This window comes from Erythrolamprus reginae, unplaced genomic scaffold (genome assembly GCF_031021105.1).
Source record: "Erythrolamprus reginae isolate rEryReg1 unplaced genomic scaffold, rEryReg1.hap1 scaffold_149, whole genome shotgun sequence".
NCBI classification, from domain to species: domain Eukaryota; kingdom Metazoa; phylum Chordata; class Lepidosauria; order Squamata; family Dipsadidae; genus Erythrolamprus; species Erythrolamprus reginae.
The window spans coordinates 114,725-131,933 of NW_027248552.1; the positions used below are offsets into that span (position 1 = coordinate 114,725).

The 17,209-nt window shown below is 62.0% G+C and overlaps 1 protein-coding gene across 3 annotated transcripts in view; it reads right to left on the bottom strand.

The window, feature by feature from the left end:
• Positions 1-15,822, bottom strand: part of LOC139155950 (atrial natriuretic peptide receptor 2-like) — a 26,314-nt gene extending 10,492 nt beyond the window's left edge. For 2 of the 3 annotated variants that reach the window (XM_070731329.1, XM_070731327.1), the window contains exons 1-4: positions 15,042-15,822; positions 4,687-4,892; positions 3,960-4,073; positions 29-164 (exon numbers count right to left, since the gene is read on the bottom strand). In XM_070731329.1, coding sequence (XP_070587430.1) covers positions 29-164; positions 3,960-4,073; positions 4,687-4,892; positions 15,042-15,807 — 1,222 coding nt within the window. In that variant the 5' untranslated portion in view covers positions 15,808-15,822. Of the gene's footprint in view, positions 1-28; positions 165-3,959; positions 4,074-4,686; positions 4,893-10,218; positions 10,279-15,041 lie in introns of those variants that run through there. The other variant, XM_070731330.1, reaches the window with a different exon arrangement.
• Positions 15,823-17,209: the final 1,387 nt, after the last annotated feature.

Genomic DNA, 17,209 nt, shown 5'->3' on the forward strand with positions numbered 1-17,209 from the left:
TTCTGGGTCCCCCTCGCAGCCCCCGTACCCTGGAACCTGCGCCCCCTCATCTTTTCCAGGATGCGGCTGTTGTTCAGCTTGGTGTCGCCCTCCCGGAGGGTCTCGTTCAGGGCCAAGGCGTAGAGGAGAAGCCCGTCGTGGAAGCAGCCGGCCACCAGGTTTTTCTGTTGTGGAGGGGGGGGAGCCAAAGAGGGAGACATTGGCACCTCCTCCGAGCAGGCCCTTTGCCCAGGAAAGCCAAGCAGTCCAAGGCCCCACCCTGGTTTGTCTAGGGGGTCAGCAGGAAGATGGCCTGGGACCAGACTCTCTGCGGGACCGTCTCCTGCCGCACACCTCCCAGTGACTGATCGGAGCCCACACGGTCGGCCGCCTTAGGTTCCAATCGGCTAAGCAGTGCTGGTTGGAGGCCCGTGGGGGCAGGGCCTTCTCTGTGGCGGCCCCGGCTCTTTGGGACCAGCTACCTCACGAGATCCGTAGTGCCCCCACTCTGCTGGCTTCCCAAAAGCCCTTCAAAACCTGGCTCTGCCGGCTGGCCTGGGGGCCACGAGAACGGGCACCTCAATTTCCGGCCGAGATGTGACTTGATTGGGGCGTCTGATGGTCGGACCGCAGTGACATTGTTTAAGGGGTTTTATATTGTATTAATTCATTAAAAGGAATGAACAAACGAACAAGGCATGGTCCTGTTAATTTAACCTGGGGTCAGTTGTGTGGTCACTTCGCATGCCCCACACACCCCTGGGTTCCCATCCACAGCAAGCCAAGGGGTGCAAGCTCCGGAACAGGGAGGGGCCCCTCTCTGCTGATCGGACACGGGGGGGCCACCTCCGTTGCCTCCCTGCACTCAGGGTGGGGCGGTGGCTGAGGGGCCCCTCCCATCCAGGGGCCTCACTCTTATTTAAAGGCAGAAAAACACGGAACGGGTCTATTCTGGGAGAGGGGAGCGGGACCCCTCTGCTGCCCCAAAGGAGGCCAGGAAGGGTCCCCGGTGGCCGGCAGAGGGTGAAGCGTCTCCGCTGTTGCCCCAGAGCACATGGGGCCCAGCTCGACTCAGTGGGCACTGGGTGCGAATGCCGTCCTCAACTGCATTATCAGAGGGACACAGCCAAGATCAAGGGAGGGGCTTTTTATTCATTCAGCCCACGAGGCAGGTGTCAGTCAAGGGGATGTTATCTTCACCCGCGGGACACCTGGATGCAGGTAGGCAATCGGGGGAGGCTCCTTTCGTGTCCCAGGTGAGGTATCAACACCGCTCTACAAGGCACACCTGGAATCCTGCACCCAGGGTGGCTCACTACAAAAAGGGTGCGGAGTCTCCAGAAAGAGCGACAAAGGGGGTCCAGGGGACTGGGGCTCAAACCTAGGGAGGACGGTTGCAGGACCTGGGTTTATGGCTAGTTTAAGGGAAAGAAGGAGACATGAGAGCAGTGCTCCAGTATCTCAGGGGTGGCCCCAAAGAAGAGGGGGTCAGGCTGAAGCACCCGAGGGCAGAAGAAGCAGCAATGGGCGGAAGCTGAACAAGGAGAGAAGCCACTTGGAATTGAAGGAGAAACTTCCCTCCCAGTGCCACCCCCCCTCCGCCCACCCCCCATCTGCAGAGGGCTCACCGAAGCCTCCTGAGCGTGTGTGGGTGGAGAGAAACGGGTTCCAGCTGATATTCAGCCTTCTGGAGAGGAGAAGGGGGAGGTGTCCTTCGCCTTTTCCTCAAGGAAGCCTCCGCAGGGTGTGGGTGGCAGAAAACAGACCCTGCAGCCCAACCGGAAGTTAGGAAAGGAACGTCTGTTTGGGCCTCCTGAAGCCTGGGGAGGCTGAGAAGTGGCCCAAACAGAAGTCTCTTTTCCTCACTTCCTTCCGGTTGGGCCGTTGGGTCTGTTCTTCTCCCTCCGGAGGCTTCCCTCAGGCCTGGGGAGGCTGAAACGACCACCCTCCACCCTCTGGAAGACGGAAACGCAACCGGCCAGCGTGCAGAATCCCACTGGAGCTGGCAGAGGGAGACATCTGGCTTGGGTCTCCCGCTCGGGCAGAGGGGGCAGGACGAGGTGACTCCCGAGGTCCCTCCCAGTCCTCTTCCATTCTGTCAATCTGCGTCCAGGCTCTCCCTGCGGAAGGGGCCGGAAGGGACGAGGAGGCCGAGCTGGTGGCGGGAATTGAGCCCTGCACACACAGTTCCCCTTGGGCTGCCCTGTGCGCGTGTGCACGTGTGCGCATCCCCGTGAGGTTGCGCTTCTGCGCATGTGCAGGGGGCACACTATTGTGAGGGGAGCTGCGCATGGGTGAGATTTTGGCCATGTTTTCCTTCTGCACATGGAGGAAAGCAGACAACCCACTGAAATCTCATGCGCGCGCACAGGTCCCCTGGCGAGAGGGAACACATGAGGGAATACATGCACATGTGCGCACCCACCGCAGAAGCCAGGCTGCACATGCAGGGCACCACCAGCGGCAGAATGGGGGATCTCTCCCCCCCTCGGTGGGCTCCATTGGCCCAGCACACTCCCCTCTGCTGGGAGGGGCATGAATGAGCAGGCCCTGCTGTTCAGGCAGCGGATTGGCCAGCAGGTGAAGAGCCAATCAGGAAACGGGCTTGCGGGAGGGAGAGGTGTGAATGCAGCCCCTCCCCCCCGAATGTGGATTCCTGGGAAACGGCACAGAAAGTGGGGAGGGGAGCCTAAAAATAGGCGCAGCCCCATGGGGAGGGGGCAGGATGTACGTGGGAGGGGCCGCTGCTTCCTGCCTGCACCTAGAGCGGCTTCCACCGCCTGGAGAGAGGGGCCCTTGATGGGAAGGAAAAGGTTGGTGACCCCCACTCACCTCCTGCAGGAGGGGCAAGTAAGTAAAACCACACACCCCACGCAAGTGCTGAGAGCCCCACTGGGCCCTTCCTGCCCCGGGCTCAAGAGGGTCTGCCCCCAACTTCCCAGGAGGGGGGGCCACCTGCTCTCCCAGCCCCCTCTGCTTTGGAGGGTCCACTCACGCCCCGGGCAGAGCTGGGGCTCCTCCAGGCCAAGCTGGACGGACCTGGCGGGGCTCATCTCACGCTCAGCAAGGACTGGCCCTCAGAGCAGAACCCGCACACAGAACCCTGCCTTGCACCAGGGGAGCCGTGGGCCTCTTTCCTCAGCGTGGCTGGGGGCAGCTAGTAATTCCTGGGCCACCAGGAGGCCCTTGATTGGGCAGAGGTCCCTGCACCCCCCCCCCCCACCTCCTCTGCGCAGCCCCTGGGGCTTCTGCCTGCCTGGGTCAACCTGGAGCCCCCTCCCCTCCCCAGCCCCCTCAAGAGTTGGCCTTGGCTGGCTGGGGGGGGTCCCGAAGACGACCTTACGCTCTGGCCCCTCTCCTGGGCGGCACCTGTGCCATAGGTTTGCCATCACTGGTGGAGGGGGTTGGACTAGATGACCCCCTCTTTCCCCCCCCAGAAAGACCCTCCTGGCCCCACATGCAGGGCTCCCCCCCTCAGGGAGGGAGGGGAAACTCTCGGGATCCCCCCCTGGAGACTCCCACCGAGGAGACCCTGGGGAGGGGGAGGTGCCACCCGTTCGTCTTCTGGGCTTTTACGGGGGGCTGACCAGACCACCTGAGAAGCTCTAACATGCCCCCCGCCTGCCTCCCCCTGGACCTGGCTGAGGCCCTCCCACCTGTGGGGGGACCTGAGAAGGACAGAGACCCCCAGACGATCCTCGGAAGAAGGCAGGAGGGGGGAGGGAGTGCAGCTGTGCCCCAGAGACAGAGGGCGCCTCTCCCCAAGCATTGGAGGCAGGCAGAGCCCCCCCCTCCCGAGAAGGCTGGGCAGCATCGTGGAGGCTTTGGCTCTATGGAGGCGCTCTGGGCCGCCTGTGCCCCCCTCGCCTGGCTCCCTGTGTGGGGGCTGCAGGGAGCTTCTGTCTGTCGGGGGTGGGGGGCTTGTCCAGGGAGGGGGGGCTCACCAGGGAGGGGAGGGGGCCTGGGGGGAGGGGGCTCACCAGGGAATCACTGAGCTCCACCTGATACTCCTGCCGGGCCCGTAGGATCACCTGGTCCTGGAATTCTCGGTACTCCGGAGTTTGGGGCTCATGATAGGTGATCACCAGCACGGTCTGCAAGAGAAGCCAGTGGCTGAGGGACACAAGAGCCCATGTGCCCCTGCAGCCCTCCCCCTCTCTGCACTCTCTCTCTCTCTCTCTCTCACACACACACACACACGCTTCCTGCATGTAGCTGTCTGGAAATCTCACCCCAGCTGCCCAACGGCTCCCATCTGCCTCCCCACCAGCAGGGGCACATCCTCTCTTCTGGCCCCCTCCTCACAGCGCTTCCCCTCTGAGCAGCAGCCCTGCAGCCCTTGGGACCCACAGGCCGCTGGCCATTTCCTCTAAGCTGCTGGCAGGGAGCTCAGCCCCTTCAAAGCCCCAACCGCCTGGGTCCCCCTCTGACCCGCCTGGGAAGGAGGGGAGGCTGAGTCCCAACCTGGAGCCGGTGGCGAGATTTGAACCGCCAAACTGCAGCTGGTGGTCAGCTGATGGAGCCTGCGGTGCTGCACTCTAACCACTGCGCCGCCTCAAGGGAGAGAGGCACCAGGCGCAGAGCAGGGGGGTGTCTGGCTTCACCCAATGCAGCCCCCCCAGACACTCCCCACCTCCATTCCCCCCAGTGGGGCTCCCCTCTGCCCTCCCCAGCCCTTCCCCCCCAAGAGGGCCCCCCTGGACTGACCTGGAAGGCCTCCCGCAAGGTGCCCGAGTCCGGCTGGCCCTCCTTGCTCCGCCAGGGCCGGGCAGCCCCCTGGGGCCCCTCCCCCTGCAGGCTCTCCCCAAAGACGTCCAGGTAGAAGAAGACGTGGTCGCCCTCCGTCAGCCCCTCCGACTGCGCCCGGCCCATCACTTGGTGCAGCATCTCCAGGGGGCCACAGATGTAGATGACTGCCAAGAGAAGGGGGTCGGGGGGTCGGCCACATGGGGTCAGCAGGGGCCCCTCCGGCCTCTCCAGGAATGGAGGCACCCGAGATAGCGCCCCCTCTGGCAGCTGCAAGTAGTTATTGCCATTGCTAGTGATTCCGCCTGCAGCCCCCCCCCCCCCGGCCGCCTTCAATGGCAGAAGAGCCCCTGAGACTCCCCCACCACCACGGACGACTTGGCCCTGCAGCCGGACTTCTTCCTCCCCTGCGCCAGGGACACCCCACCCTTTCCCGAAGGTCCCTGCTGCGTCTGTTCTTGCCAGGGCGGTTTGGGGGTTCCCAGGAAGCCCTCACTCCTGCCCCTCCTGCTCCCTCCGAGGCCCATGTGACCCCCCTCGGATCGGTTTCAGATGGACAACGCCAGAGATGCCCCCCACACACACACACTTTGTGTCAGCAGCCCTGAAAACCAGGGAAGAGAACGGGGAGGGTCAACTTTGGTGGTACTACTTCTGGAACTAAAATCCTATGGCAGCCCCCGACCCCTTGGTGGCTGGACAGCTGTGTCCCCGTCAAACAGACAACAAGGGGTTAAGATCGGGAGTGCCCCATCGAATCCTGCAGCTGTCAGCAGTGGTGTCCTTCAAGGCAGCTTTCTAGGACCGACAGGCTTCATTCTTTACATAAGTGACCTTTGTGATCATAGCATAACAACTATGTTCTCTCTGCTGACAATATTAAACCACCTAACACCACCGACAATGCGGCTACCCTTCAAAACGACCTTGACCATGTATCCGAATGGCCAGACAACTGGCAATTTCAAATCTCAACCGACAAGTGCTCTGTCCTGCACATGGGCAAAAAGAACCAGAACACAAAATACAAGCTTAGTGGACACGACCTCGCAGTCGATCCTCACTTTGTCAAGGACCTTGGAGCACTCGAATCCAGTGCCCTGCGTGCCCTGGAACAACGTTGCCAAAAAGGCACTAAGAGTTGTCGATCTAACCTTCTCTGGCAATATTACACTGCTAACCAGAGCATACAAAACATTCACTAGACCAATTCTTGAAGACAGCTCACCTGCCTGGAACCCACGCTGCATATCGGACATTAATACAATCAAACCAGAAATATCCCATCACCAGAAGAAGACTTTATTCCACCAGATTTGAAACTTTGGCCTTAGACAATTTAGAACTACGTCACCTTCGATCTAGTGCAGATGTAACTCATAAAACCATCTGCCACAATGTCCTGCCTGTCAATGACTGACTGGCTGACTTATTTAATGTGCATGCTGCTCAATTCCCATTTTTTACGACCCCTCTGTGGCCGTGGCTTATGCATTTTCTTCCAACGTCTTTCAGTGCAAATTGGGGGCTCTGGGGTGGAGCTCCGTTTTCGCTACTCCACTGTGTTCTCCCCCCCTTCCCGTACGGGCAACAGCCCCCCCTGCTTGCACTGTGGGTGACCTCTGGCGGGAGAAGGAGGGGGGGCACACCAATCCCGGCTCCCGGCAGGTTTCAACAATGGTCATCCTGGGATCTTTCTGAACCAGCTGAGACCTGGCGAGAGGTGACTCCCCCTCCCCCTCCGGAGCAGGCAAGTCCAGCCCTCCCCCCCTGCCCCTCAGCACTGTGTGCCTTTTCGGGCCCTCCCCAGCCTCTATCTCCCGAGGCAGGTGGGCAGAGTCACCGGCCTGGAGTGTCCGTTCATTTAGACCTGTCTACTCCGGGTCAAGGAAGGCTGGTCAATGCCGTCCTGGGATTTGGAGGACGGTCAGAGACAGGATGATGGCTGTCAAGAACTGTCAGATCCCAGTTAGTCACCCAGCATTGTCAGCCCCTCTAAGGAGGGGCCGTACCCTGTCTGCTCTACGTCCAAGGACCCCCTCCCTGAAAGAAGTTGGAGCACAGAGGGACCCCGACTACAAGCCACCCCCCAGGCAGCCTTCCCAACTTAGGCAGGACCTGGGTTTCCGAGGCAGTTGGTCAAGTGAGGACCCTGGGCAGAAAGGGCTGTGGCCCCCTCCTTTTCTGCATCCCCTGCCCCCCCCCCCGAGGTCTGGCATCTAATAACCTACTCTCTAACAAACAATTTGGATTCAGAAAGAAATTGTCCTGCAACCTACAACTACTTCACTGCAAAAACATATGGACTGCCCACCGAGATCAAGGAAAATCCATTGATGCAATTTATATTGACTTTTGCAAAGCCTTCGACTCAGTGGTCCACGACAAACTACTCCTAAAACTCAAATCCTATGGCATCTCAGGATTCCTCCTTAGCTGGATTACTGCATTCATGACAAATAGTCAACAAGTTGTCAAAATTGGAACCGCCATTTCCACCCCCCTCCCTGTCAAAAGTGGTGTTCCCCAGGGCAGCGTACTAGGTCCTACTCTTTTAATTCTCTACATCAATGACCTCTGCGATCATATCACAAGCAACTGTGTGCTTTTCGCCGACAATGTAAAACTATTCAACACCACGCACAACACATATACTCTCCAAAAAGACCTCGACTTTGTCTCAGATTGGTCTAACACCTGGCAACTTCAAATATCAACCAACAAATGCTCTGCCCTCCACATCGGCAAAAAGAATCCAAACCTCATATATAAACTGAATAAACAAAATCTCACAGCCAATTCTCACTCAGTAAAAGACCTTGGACTACTAATATCAAATGACCTAAGTGCTAAAGCCCACTGCAACAATACCACCAAAAAGGCTTCCAGAGTTGTTAACCTGATCCTACGCAGCTTCTGCTCCGGCAATCTCACACTACTCACCAGAGCCTACAAAACTTTTGCCAGACCAATTCTTGAATACAGCTCATCTGTCTGGAACCCATACCACATCTCGGACATCAACACCCTAGAAAATGTCCAAAGGTACTTCACCAGAAGAGCCCTTCACTCCTCCACTCGAAACAGAAGACCCTACGAAAACAGACTATCAATCCTAGGTCTAGAAAGCTTAGAACTACGATGCTTAAAACACGATCTAAGTATTGCCCACAAAATCATATGCTGCAACGTCCTGCCTGTCAATGATTACTTCAGCTTCAACCGCAACAACATAAGAGCACGCAACAAATTCAAACAATATTAACCGCTCCAAGCTTGACTGTAAAAAATATGACTTTAGCAATCAAGTTGTTGAAGCGTGGAACTCATTACCGGACCCAGTAGTGTCAACCCCTAACCCCCAACATTTCTCCCTTAGACTATCCACGATTGACCTCTCCAGGTTCCTAAGAGGTCAGTAAGGGGCGTGCATAAGTGCACTAGCCTGCCTTTCGTCCCCTGTCCAATTGTCTCTCCTTATCTCATATCTCATATATCTTTTCTTCCTTTCATATATCTTCTCCTCTACTTTTATATCTTTTCTTTATATATAATACTTCATGTCTATGGTCTTCAATATGTATTGTGTATTGGACAAAATAAATAAAAAATAAATAAAATCTCTTTCTGCAAGACCACCGGAGTGTCAAGGGGAGGGAAGACGGCCCTGAAGGATGACCATCTCCGGGAATGGTGGTTTGCTCTATTTATGAACTGCCAGAAGCATCGGGGGGGGGGGGGGGGGGGCTGGGAAAACCAGCTGCTGGACCTTCGCCTGAGCCACCAGAAGGAACCTCAAATGCTTTGGAGACCCAGGAGCTCTTTGCTGAAGGCCTCGTGCAAATTTGGGGGGGGTCATTCCTCCCTGCAGGGGCCGATTCCACCGACTGACCCCCTGCAGCCAAACGGAGGCTGCCCGTCCCTTTCAACCGCCATCGCCCACCGCCCACTTCATGGGACAAGCCCGCAAAAGGCCGGGCGAAATGGGTCCCCTCCCAGTCCCCCCGCGTGCCTTGGCCCTGCTCCCCCCAGAAAGAGGCCCTCCCCTCCCCCCGCAGAGTCCACCCCCTTTCCTGCTTCCTCTTTTTAGGTCTGGTGGCCACAACAGTTGACACAATCCTTAGTCATTGCAGTAATTTGGCAACCACGTTACACTTGTGTGCCACACCCCAAACCTCTCCCGTGGGCCGCATCTGCCCCACACAGCCAGCCCACCCCCCTCAAGGAGACCCTCAGAATCGGCCCTGAGATTCAGCCCCCCAGGCAAGGAAGCTCAGTAGAGCCGGGTGAGGGGGGGGTGCCAATCGCCACGTCCCTCTCAGGCAGTGCGTGGATAGGCCATCCCCCCCCCCATGCACTGGCGCCCTGGCACCAGGGACCCCTCCGCAGACTCCGAGGCCCAGGTGGGGAGCCTGGGGGGGGACTCGGCTGCCGGCGTGGCCCCAGGCAAGGCAGGGAAGCTCGAGGGAAGAGGCCACCAAACACAGGAAGGCCTGTGGCCCTGTGGCCACCTTGTGCTCAGCTGGCCGGAATCCAGAGGGAGGCTCCTCTGTGGCCCTGGGGCCAAAATACCAGGTGGGTTGGCCAGCCTTGCCGTGCCTTGTCCAGCCAGCCCCCCACCAAAGCCCCTCTGACCCCTCTCAGCTCCTCCCTCGGGGTTGGAGGGGCAAAACGGACACACACACACACAGCCACAGGCCCTCGGGGGGGGGGGGGTCAGGAACCTCCTTCGTTTGCTAAACGGAACCAGCTACCAAAGGAGGGGGGGGCTTTGCCAGACGAAGCTACCAAACCAAACCTGGCCAAGGTTGAAGCTGGGCCCACCGGTGGTTCACATGAAAGGCAACGTGTGCAGAGAGAGCTGCTGCCTTCGTGTCTACAGGACTCAAACTCTGAGACTTCTACGCCCGCTAAGCGGCTTTCGGGGAGGATGCTACTAGGAGTTTATTTTAGCAGACACTGCCCAAGGCTGGCTGGGCGCCTGTGGGACTCCTCGCCACCAGCCCGCTTCCAGCCTTTCCCTCACGCGAGGCGCACCAGCCACTTTTGCAGAGGGCTGCAGAAAAGCCAGTGGGCGGGGAGGGAGTTGGTCAGTGCTGATGGCGCTGGGAAGAGCCCACCCGCCTCCCAGCTCCATGACTCCCAGCGAGCCCCCTCCTCCTCCGCTGCTGTCCCGTCCGCCTTGGGCTGTGCTGCTTCGCAGGGGCTGAGCTCCACCAGACCGAGAAGCCAGCCAAGGAGGGAGCCCCGGCAGGCCACAGCGCGAGAGCCCGGCCAGCGGCGGAGAGAGCAGAACTCGGGCCCCACCAAGGCACCTCCCGTCCCCGCTGCCGCCCTCCGAGCAATGCCACCAAAGACCCGGCAGCCGAGCCCCCCCCCCCCCCCCGTGGAAGTGGGAAGGAGGCCTTTTCCTTCCAGCTGACCTCACTGGGGGGGGGGAGGAGGACGGCTCATTAGGTAGGTGCCCTTCGCAGAAGAGCCAGGCCTGCTTACCTGGGGGGAAAGGCCCCCTCGAGCAACCCAGAAACACGGCCCACCTTCACACGATATTATGCTCGGCCAGTCCAGGAAGCCCGAGACCTGCTGAGCTTGGCTAGTTTCAACTTAGGTTAGCTCCGATTTTATTCAGCTTGGGAGAGGCCCCACCCGCCCACCCGCTCCCCCTCCAGGCCCCGGGTGGAGGCTCCCAGCCGCGCTTCCCCCCCCTCCGGCACTCAGCCCAGCCAGCCAGCTGGTGAGGGGGGGAGCCTGGGGAGGCGGTGGGTGCGGGTGGGGTGGGACTGGGCTGCTGCTTTTCTAAGAAGGCAACGCCAACATTATCCTTCCTGTTAATGATTACTTCACCTTCAACCACAACAGCACACGAGCACACAACAGATATAAACTCAATGTCCAAACCCAACTTCAGCAACCGAGTGACAGAGGCCTGGAATGCACCACCCGACTCGGTGGATCCTTCCCCGAACCCCAAAACCTTCAACCTTAGACTGTCTACGGTCGAGCTCTCCCCGTTTCTAAGGGGCCTGCGTAAGGGCACCACTGAGCCGGCCCTGCGGCCCTCTTTGACCCTGGCGTATTTACTTCTGTTTATACAAACGACTCCCGTCCTCTACACGTCGGACAAGTAAAATAAGTACGTAAGTGAGTAAATAAAACCCGTCCAAGGATCGAAGCTCTGGCAGCACCACAGTCACGAAAGGTGCCCTCTCCGGTCTGGCTGCTGGCATAGACTCCCCTTACGGGGGGCCGGAGATTGAGGCCGAGAGAGGCCCCGTTCAGCCTCCTTGCAGTGGGGGGACTGGGCAGGTCGGGGTCCAGGCGAGGTCGCAGTGCCGCCTGCCCTTCTGCACGGGGGGGGGATGAGGTGGGCCAGGCTCTATGCCAGGGCGGCAGGTGCTGGAAGAGAAGGCGGGGCTGGACTTCGGCTGGGCTGCCCCTGGGAACGAGGAGAGAATGGCCAGTTCTTGAGTTCCATCGGAGGAAATAGGGAAAGTCCTGCCAGGGAATGAGGAACCCAGGACGGACGGGCGAATTTTCCACCCCCTTTAGGGGATCCGAATGTCCTGGACAGCCGCCCGGCAGCCGCTCAGCCCCAGTTCATCCCTCAGAGCCACGGCAGGCAGAGCGTGGCGGCATCCTCGGGGCATTGTGACACTTCATGCAGCGGGGGAGGGGAGGGCCTGTGGCTTAGTCCGGCTTCCGCTCTGGGCTTCCTCGGAGCCGGCCACGCGCAGCTTCCACCATGCACGGCAGGGGCCCACGGCTGCCTTCGTCAAGCGAGCCCAGCAGGCCCAGAGCCAGCCGGCCGGCCTCCCCCGCAGTCGGAGGGACCGTGGGAGAAGGAAGCCGGAGGGAGCGGCCAGGGGTCAATCGGCTGCCGGTAGGAGGAAGGGCGGGAGGTCAGGCCTGGGCCATTCAGCCAAGGGGGGATCTGGACTCCAGCCAGGGACGCTGGGCTGCTCCAGAGGGACCATTAAGCCAGCCGGCTTTGGTCACCAAGGGAGTCGCTGCCCGGAGGAAAGGCTGGGCCGGACCCCATCTTGACCGTGCAGCGGATCCTGGGCCCTGAGGAAAAGCTCGCCACTGGGGCGGACTGCCCTGAACCGTGCACATCGCTGGGCTGAAGCAGGCTGCACTCCCCCCCCCCCCCCATTGGCAGCTGTGAGCCCAAACGAGGCGCAGCGGAATCAGAGGGGGGGCTTCCTGAGAGCAGAGACGGAGGAGCCCCCGCAGCTCTGCCGGGATGGGAAGAAGCGGCCCTGCGCACACTCCCAGAGGAAGAGGCAAGCTGGACACAACAGGGTGTGTGTGTGTGTGTGTGTTGGTGGGGCTCTTCTTCCTTCGGAAAAGGCAAGGTCACGCATGGAAGCCAGAGGTCAAGCGTGGAAGCCCACGTAATAAACGACAGATTATTTATAAAGTCAACGTCCAAATAAACAGATTGCGCCTCGCTAGGCTGTAAATCTTTGTCTCCTCCTTTCAGGGCACACACGGTGAGACGCTTGGAAGCCGCCTGCCCTCCCTGCCTGGGTCTGCCCCACGGAAAGCCCCTCTCCCGGGGGCCCTCTTCTCCCAGGGCTCTGCCCCCTGTGCCGGGGGGGGGGGGCGCAGGAGGAGGCCCTGCCGCTGTCCTGTCTGCTGCTTCTCAGGGCCTGGACAGGCTCAGCTCCTCGGGAGTTGTGGAGTCCCAGAAAGCAACCTCTGACCGTCTGCTGGAAGCTCTCGAATGAAGAACTCCCCTCTGGGCCTGTGGCGGTCTGTTCCCCTGGCTACCAACCCTTCCCGTGTTCCTCCGATGCTTTCTCCCCCCCCCCGCTCTTCTGCAGGCTAAGCCCCCCCATGGGCCATTTTGGGAGCCCCCCCAGCTGCATTTGCTTCCCCTTGGCCCTTCTGCCCTCAAGGCAGGAAAGGGGGCCCCCTGGAGCCGAAAGACAAGGCTCTGCCCCCCCACCTTCCTCACCTCGGTGGGGGGATAGGCCCACTTGCAGCCTGCAGCCCTCAGCCTGGATTCTGCCAGCGGGGGCCCTATTCCTCCCCCCCCCGGCACAGGGAGGGGCAGACTGGGGGCTCTTGCATGGGGCTCAGCCCTTCCCAGCCAGGAGCCTCCCCCCATCCCCCCACTCCCTGGGCAGGGAAAGGCCGGCTGGGCGGAGGGGGAGGGGGCCAGCAGCTGCTACCAGGAGCCCTGCAGGGCGGTGACGTCACCCAGCCACCTCACTGGGAAGCCATTTCAAAGGCATGGTCCACAAATAATCCCCTCCCCCTATCTTTCCTATTACCCCCCCACACACACACACAATTGTAACATTTTGAGCTGCAATGCAAGCAACGGTCATTTTCCTTGGGCAGAGGTTGGCAGAATCCTCCACCTGAGCCCCCCCTCACTCACACACACACCCCCATGGACCCCCGGCCAGCCTTCAGATCTGGCTGCTCCCAGCCTGCTTTCCTTCCGTCTCCAGCTGTGTGTGTGGAGCTGTGCGCAGCCTCCTAAGGGACCCCCTGCACCCCAGGCACTGTATAAAAGCCCAGTGTGATGCTGGCAGTGTTGTCCCTTTGCCACAGCCGCACACTGGGCCACTGTTTTCACTGAGCTCCATTCCAACTCCAAACGGTCTCTGGTGGTCAGTCGGGGCCGCTCCCCCCCCCCCCCCAGTCTCATTGGTGGATTTGTGGCTGCCAATCGGCCCAGCTCCCTTCTTGCTCTCCCAGCTCCCCAGGATCCATACAGACCTAGAGGGAGGCCCGGCTGTTGACCCAAGGGGGTAGCCCCTCCCCCTCCCACCCACCCCCGTCCAAAGAACCTAAGAAAGGCCCTGCTGTATGGGGCCAAAGCCCCTGGAGTCCAGCATTGTGTCCCACAGCGGCCCCCCAATTAATCTTGAGCAGAAGGAGAAGGCCAGACCGCCCCCCTTTCCCTGGACCACCAACAACTGGGACTGAGGGAGTGAGCTACCAATGGTGCTGAACTGACCCAAGCAAAGCTGGAAGCCACAGGTAGAAAATCCCAGCCGGGTCAGAGCAGGAGCTGCCTTGGGCCCGGAGCGCTGCCGGGGGTCAGGGGGTCAGGGGCCCAAAATCTTGTGCCAGAGACCCAGATGAGGGTGAGAGAGTCCAGGGACCGGGCGAAAGTCTTGGGCCTCTTGTCTCCCCCCTTCCTTCCTCCTGCCCCAAACCCAGACTCCCTCCTTTGGGGGTGGGGGCTGACTGGTGGCTGCCCCTTCCTGCATCTCCTCAATTTGTACATTTTCTAGGGGTCCTCTCAGCCTGGCATAGTCGGTCTGTGGGTTCTGCAGATACAGATAACACAGACCCTGAAAGTGGGCTTGGTCACCTAGTCTTCGCGACGCTTCCTGCAGGTGACTAACCAGGGTACGTAAAGTCTTGCTTGACCGAAGCCACAATGAACCACGGGAGCCAACACTGATGAGCCCATCAGTGGGTGGACTCTCCCAACAGGATGGGGGGGAGGGAAAGGTTCAGGCTGGGGTGAGAGTGGGAAGCCCCCCCCCCAATTGCAGTTGTGAGGTAGGGCTGGGAAATGGGAAGGAGGTGATTGGGTGGCTAAATTAAAGTTGTGCTTCTCCATCAGAGGCCCCTAATTTGCAATCCCGCCTCCCCCTCCCCACCTTCCACTAAAGCCCCCCTCCTCTCTGGACAGTCCACCTCACAGGGTCGTTGTGTGTAAAAACGGGAAGGTGTGTTGGGCATGTTCTCCACTTTGAGTTCTGGCTAAACACAATGAAGTTCTCTGGTCCCCCCTACAACCGGCTTCCACTGTCCGCGTTTCCTCCGGCCAGGGCGCCCCGGGGGCTCCGGCCCCTGCTGGTCCCTTGACCTCCGCAGATCCCCCTTCTGGGAGACGGAAGGCGGCGCCTACGGACCAGTCTGAAGGCCGCCCCAGCCCTCCACCCACCGCGCCTCTCTGCCCTCCCGCCCCGGCCTGGAGGAGATATCAGAAGCCCGGCGTCCGCGGCCACCCGCCCCGGAGCCTCTCCCGCCGCCTCGGGGACGCCCAGCTGGCCTCCGGATCCGCCGGCGGGCGAGAGGGAGCCGGTCGAGCGGGCAGGCAGGCCGTGGCGGGTTCGTGCCGCCCCAATGACAAAGCAGCTCCAAGATGGAGGAGCGCAGCTGCGGCAGGCGGACGGGTCGATCGATGCCTCCGGGACGGGAGGGGGCGAGGCGCAGGGCAGAGCTGGACGGCCCCTCCCCGCGCCGCCCCCGCGCCCCGATCAAGGAATGCCCGGCCCTCCGGCGGCGGGACTCCCGCGGCTGGCACGGAGGCCGCGCTCCCCGCCGAGGGCCCCGCCCCTCACCTCGCCCGTTGGCCCGGATGAACTGGACGGCGGCGTCCGGGCCCCCCGCCTCGTCGCCGGCGGCGCTGCCGTTGTCGCGGGGCGCGTAGATGTGGTAGCCGACGAGCAGGCTGGCGCGGCGCAGCTCCTCGTAGACGCCCTCGATGGTGAAGTAGAAGGGCCGGTCGTCGCTCTTGCGGTCCACGTAGAGCAGGGCGGCGCGCGAGCTCCAGTTGAAGTGGCCGTGCAGGCGGGCCACGAAGGCGCCCAGCTTGGGGGCGGAGGGCCCGACGCGCACCATGGTGCTGAAGTGCTGCTGCTTGTGGCTGAAGTCGGCGGCCACGGCGCCCGCGGTCAGCAGCGGCAGGTTCCAGTGCGCGGCGAAGCGGCCCACGGCGGCCGCCGGGTACACGCAGCCGGGGCCCAGCAGCACGTCCGGGTCGTGGTAGAGCTTCAGGTCGACGGCCTTGAGCGGCGCCACCGACTCCGAGCAGGCGCCGTTCAGCTCCGAGGTGGCCGCCACCTTCCGCACCGCCAGGCCGGCCGCCCGCAGCGCCGGCGCCAGCGCCTCCAGCGCCAGGTCCACGGCGGGGCCCACGCGCGGCAGCGCCCACGGGTAGCTGGGGTTGTCCCGCGGCAGCACCATGGCCACCGTCAGCACGCTCGGCAAGGACGCCGCCGCCGCCGCGCTGCCGTTCTCCGCGTGCTCCGAGGCGGCGCCGGGCGCGAGGGTGGCCGAAGCGGCCAGGAGCAGCAGCGGCAGCAGCGGCGGGGCCGGCGGGGCCATGAGGAGGGCGGCTGGAGGGGTCCGCTCGCCTCGATGCCTCCGCCGCCGCCTCGGCCGCCGGATCCCTCTGCAGGGCGGTCTGTCCTGCGCTCCCCTCCCCCCCGAGAGGCCGCCCCAGCCGCCCCCTCCCTCCCCTCGACTCCCCCCGGATGCCTCGGCCGCGTCAGGAGGAGAGGTGGGCGGGCAGCGCCCCCTGGCGCCTCCCTTGCCGTCCTTCGGCACCAGCAGCCGGGGCGAGGCGGGCCGACTGCGGCGCCTTCGCCCGATAGCCCCGGCAGCTCTCGGTGCCGCAGCCCCCGTTTCAGGGAGCAGCCGTTCCAGGGAGGGCTTCTGGCGGTCTCGTGGCGGGGCCGGCAGCGGATCCTTCGGGCGCCTCCCGTTCCGCCCCCCCCCCCCCCGCCTCTCACGGGAAAGGAGGGCAGAGAGCGCCGCGCCGTCAGCGGGATGCGAGGCCGGCCGCTCGAGGCCTCGGCGGAGCGGAGGAAAGTGGCCCAGCCACTCCCGTCCCGCGCGGGGAGAAGGCGGTCTCTCCCGGAAGGTGCCGAGGGGGGTGGAACGGTGCCTCTCGCGCCCCACATTCCGGCAGTGGCTCCCGGTCAGAGTCCGAAGGCCGCGTACCCCCTGGAGTCGGTCTCGGGGGCAACCAGCAATTCCTCCAGCCAGGCGCCCTTCCTGCTGCCAGCGGGCTCCAGCCGTGGGGAAGTTGGGTGCAAAGGACCCCGGCGGGGATTTTCTGGAGAAGGCGAGCGGATGCCTCGCTGGGCTTTGCGCCCAGAGAAGAGAGACACACGAGCCTTCCCAAGTCTCCCCGCCTAAAGGCCTTGGGCCCCGCTGGAGGCTCTGCCCCTTGGCAGGCATGTCTTACCCAGCCAGCCCCTCCAAGGAGCCCCTCCAAGGAGGCCCAAGGGGCAGCTCTGGGCCCCTGGGGAAGCAGCAGAGGTGGGACAGTCAGGCTGTCCAGGAGTCCCAGGATGTGGGCCTCCCCCAGCCGGTCTCCCGCTCCTTGGAACGAAGGCCCTCGGTGGGCAGGGAGCTCAGGCTCCGGATGGCAACAGCCTCTTCAGGGCCCCCCCAGCCCCCCCCCCCCCAGGGAAAGAGCTGAGGAGACAAATTGGAGCATTCCCCACTTCGGAGCTGCCCCTCCCCCCAAGAGGAAGAGACCGGAAGGATTGAAGGGCCCCACTGCTCCAGGAGCCTTCAGGAACGCTGGCAATGGCTGAGCACCACACACACACACACACACACACACACCCGCAGAGAGAAAGCGGCACCCAAGGCTGCCTGGCCTCAGCAGAATAAGCCGATTGGGCAAAGGGTAGTTGTCGAGCCAATCAGCTGGCAGCCATCATCCGATGTCCCGCCTCCGGAAGGGCTTTTCTGTGGGAGTGCAGAAAGCCCTGGG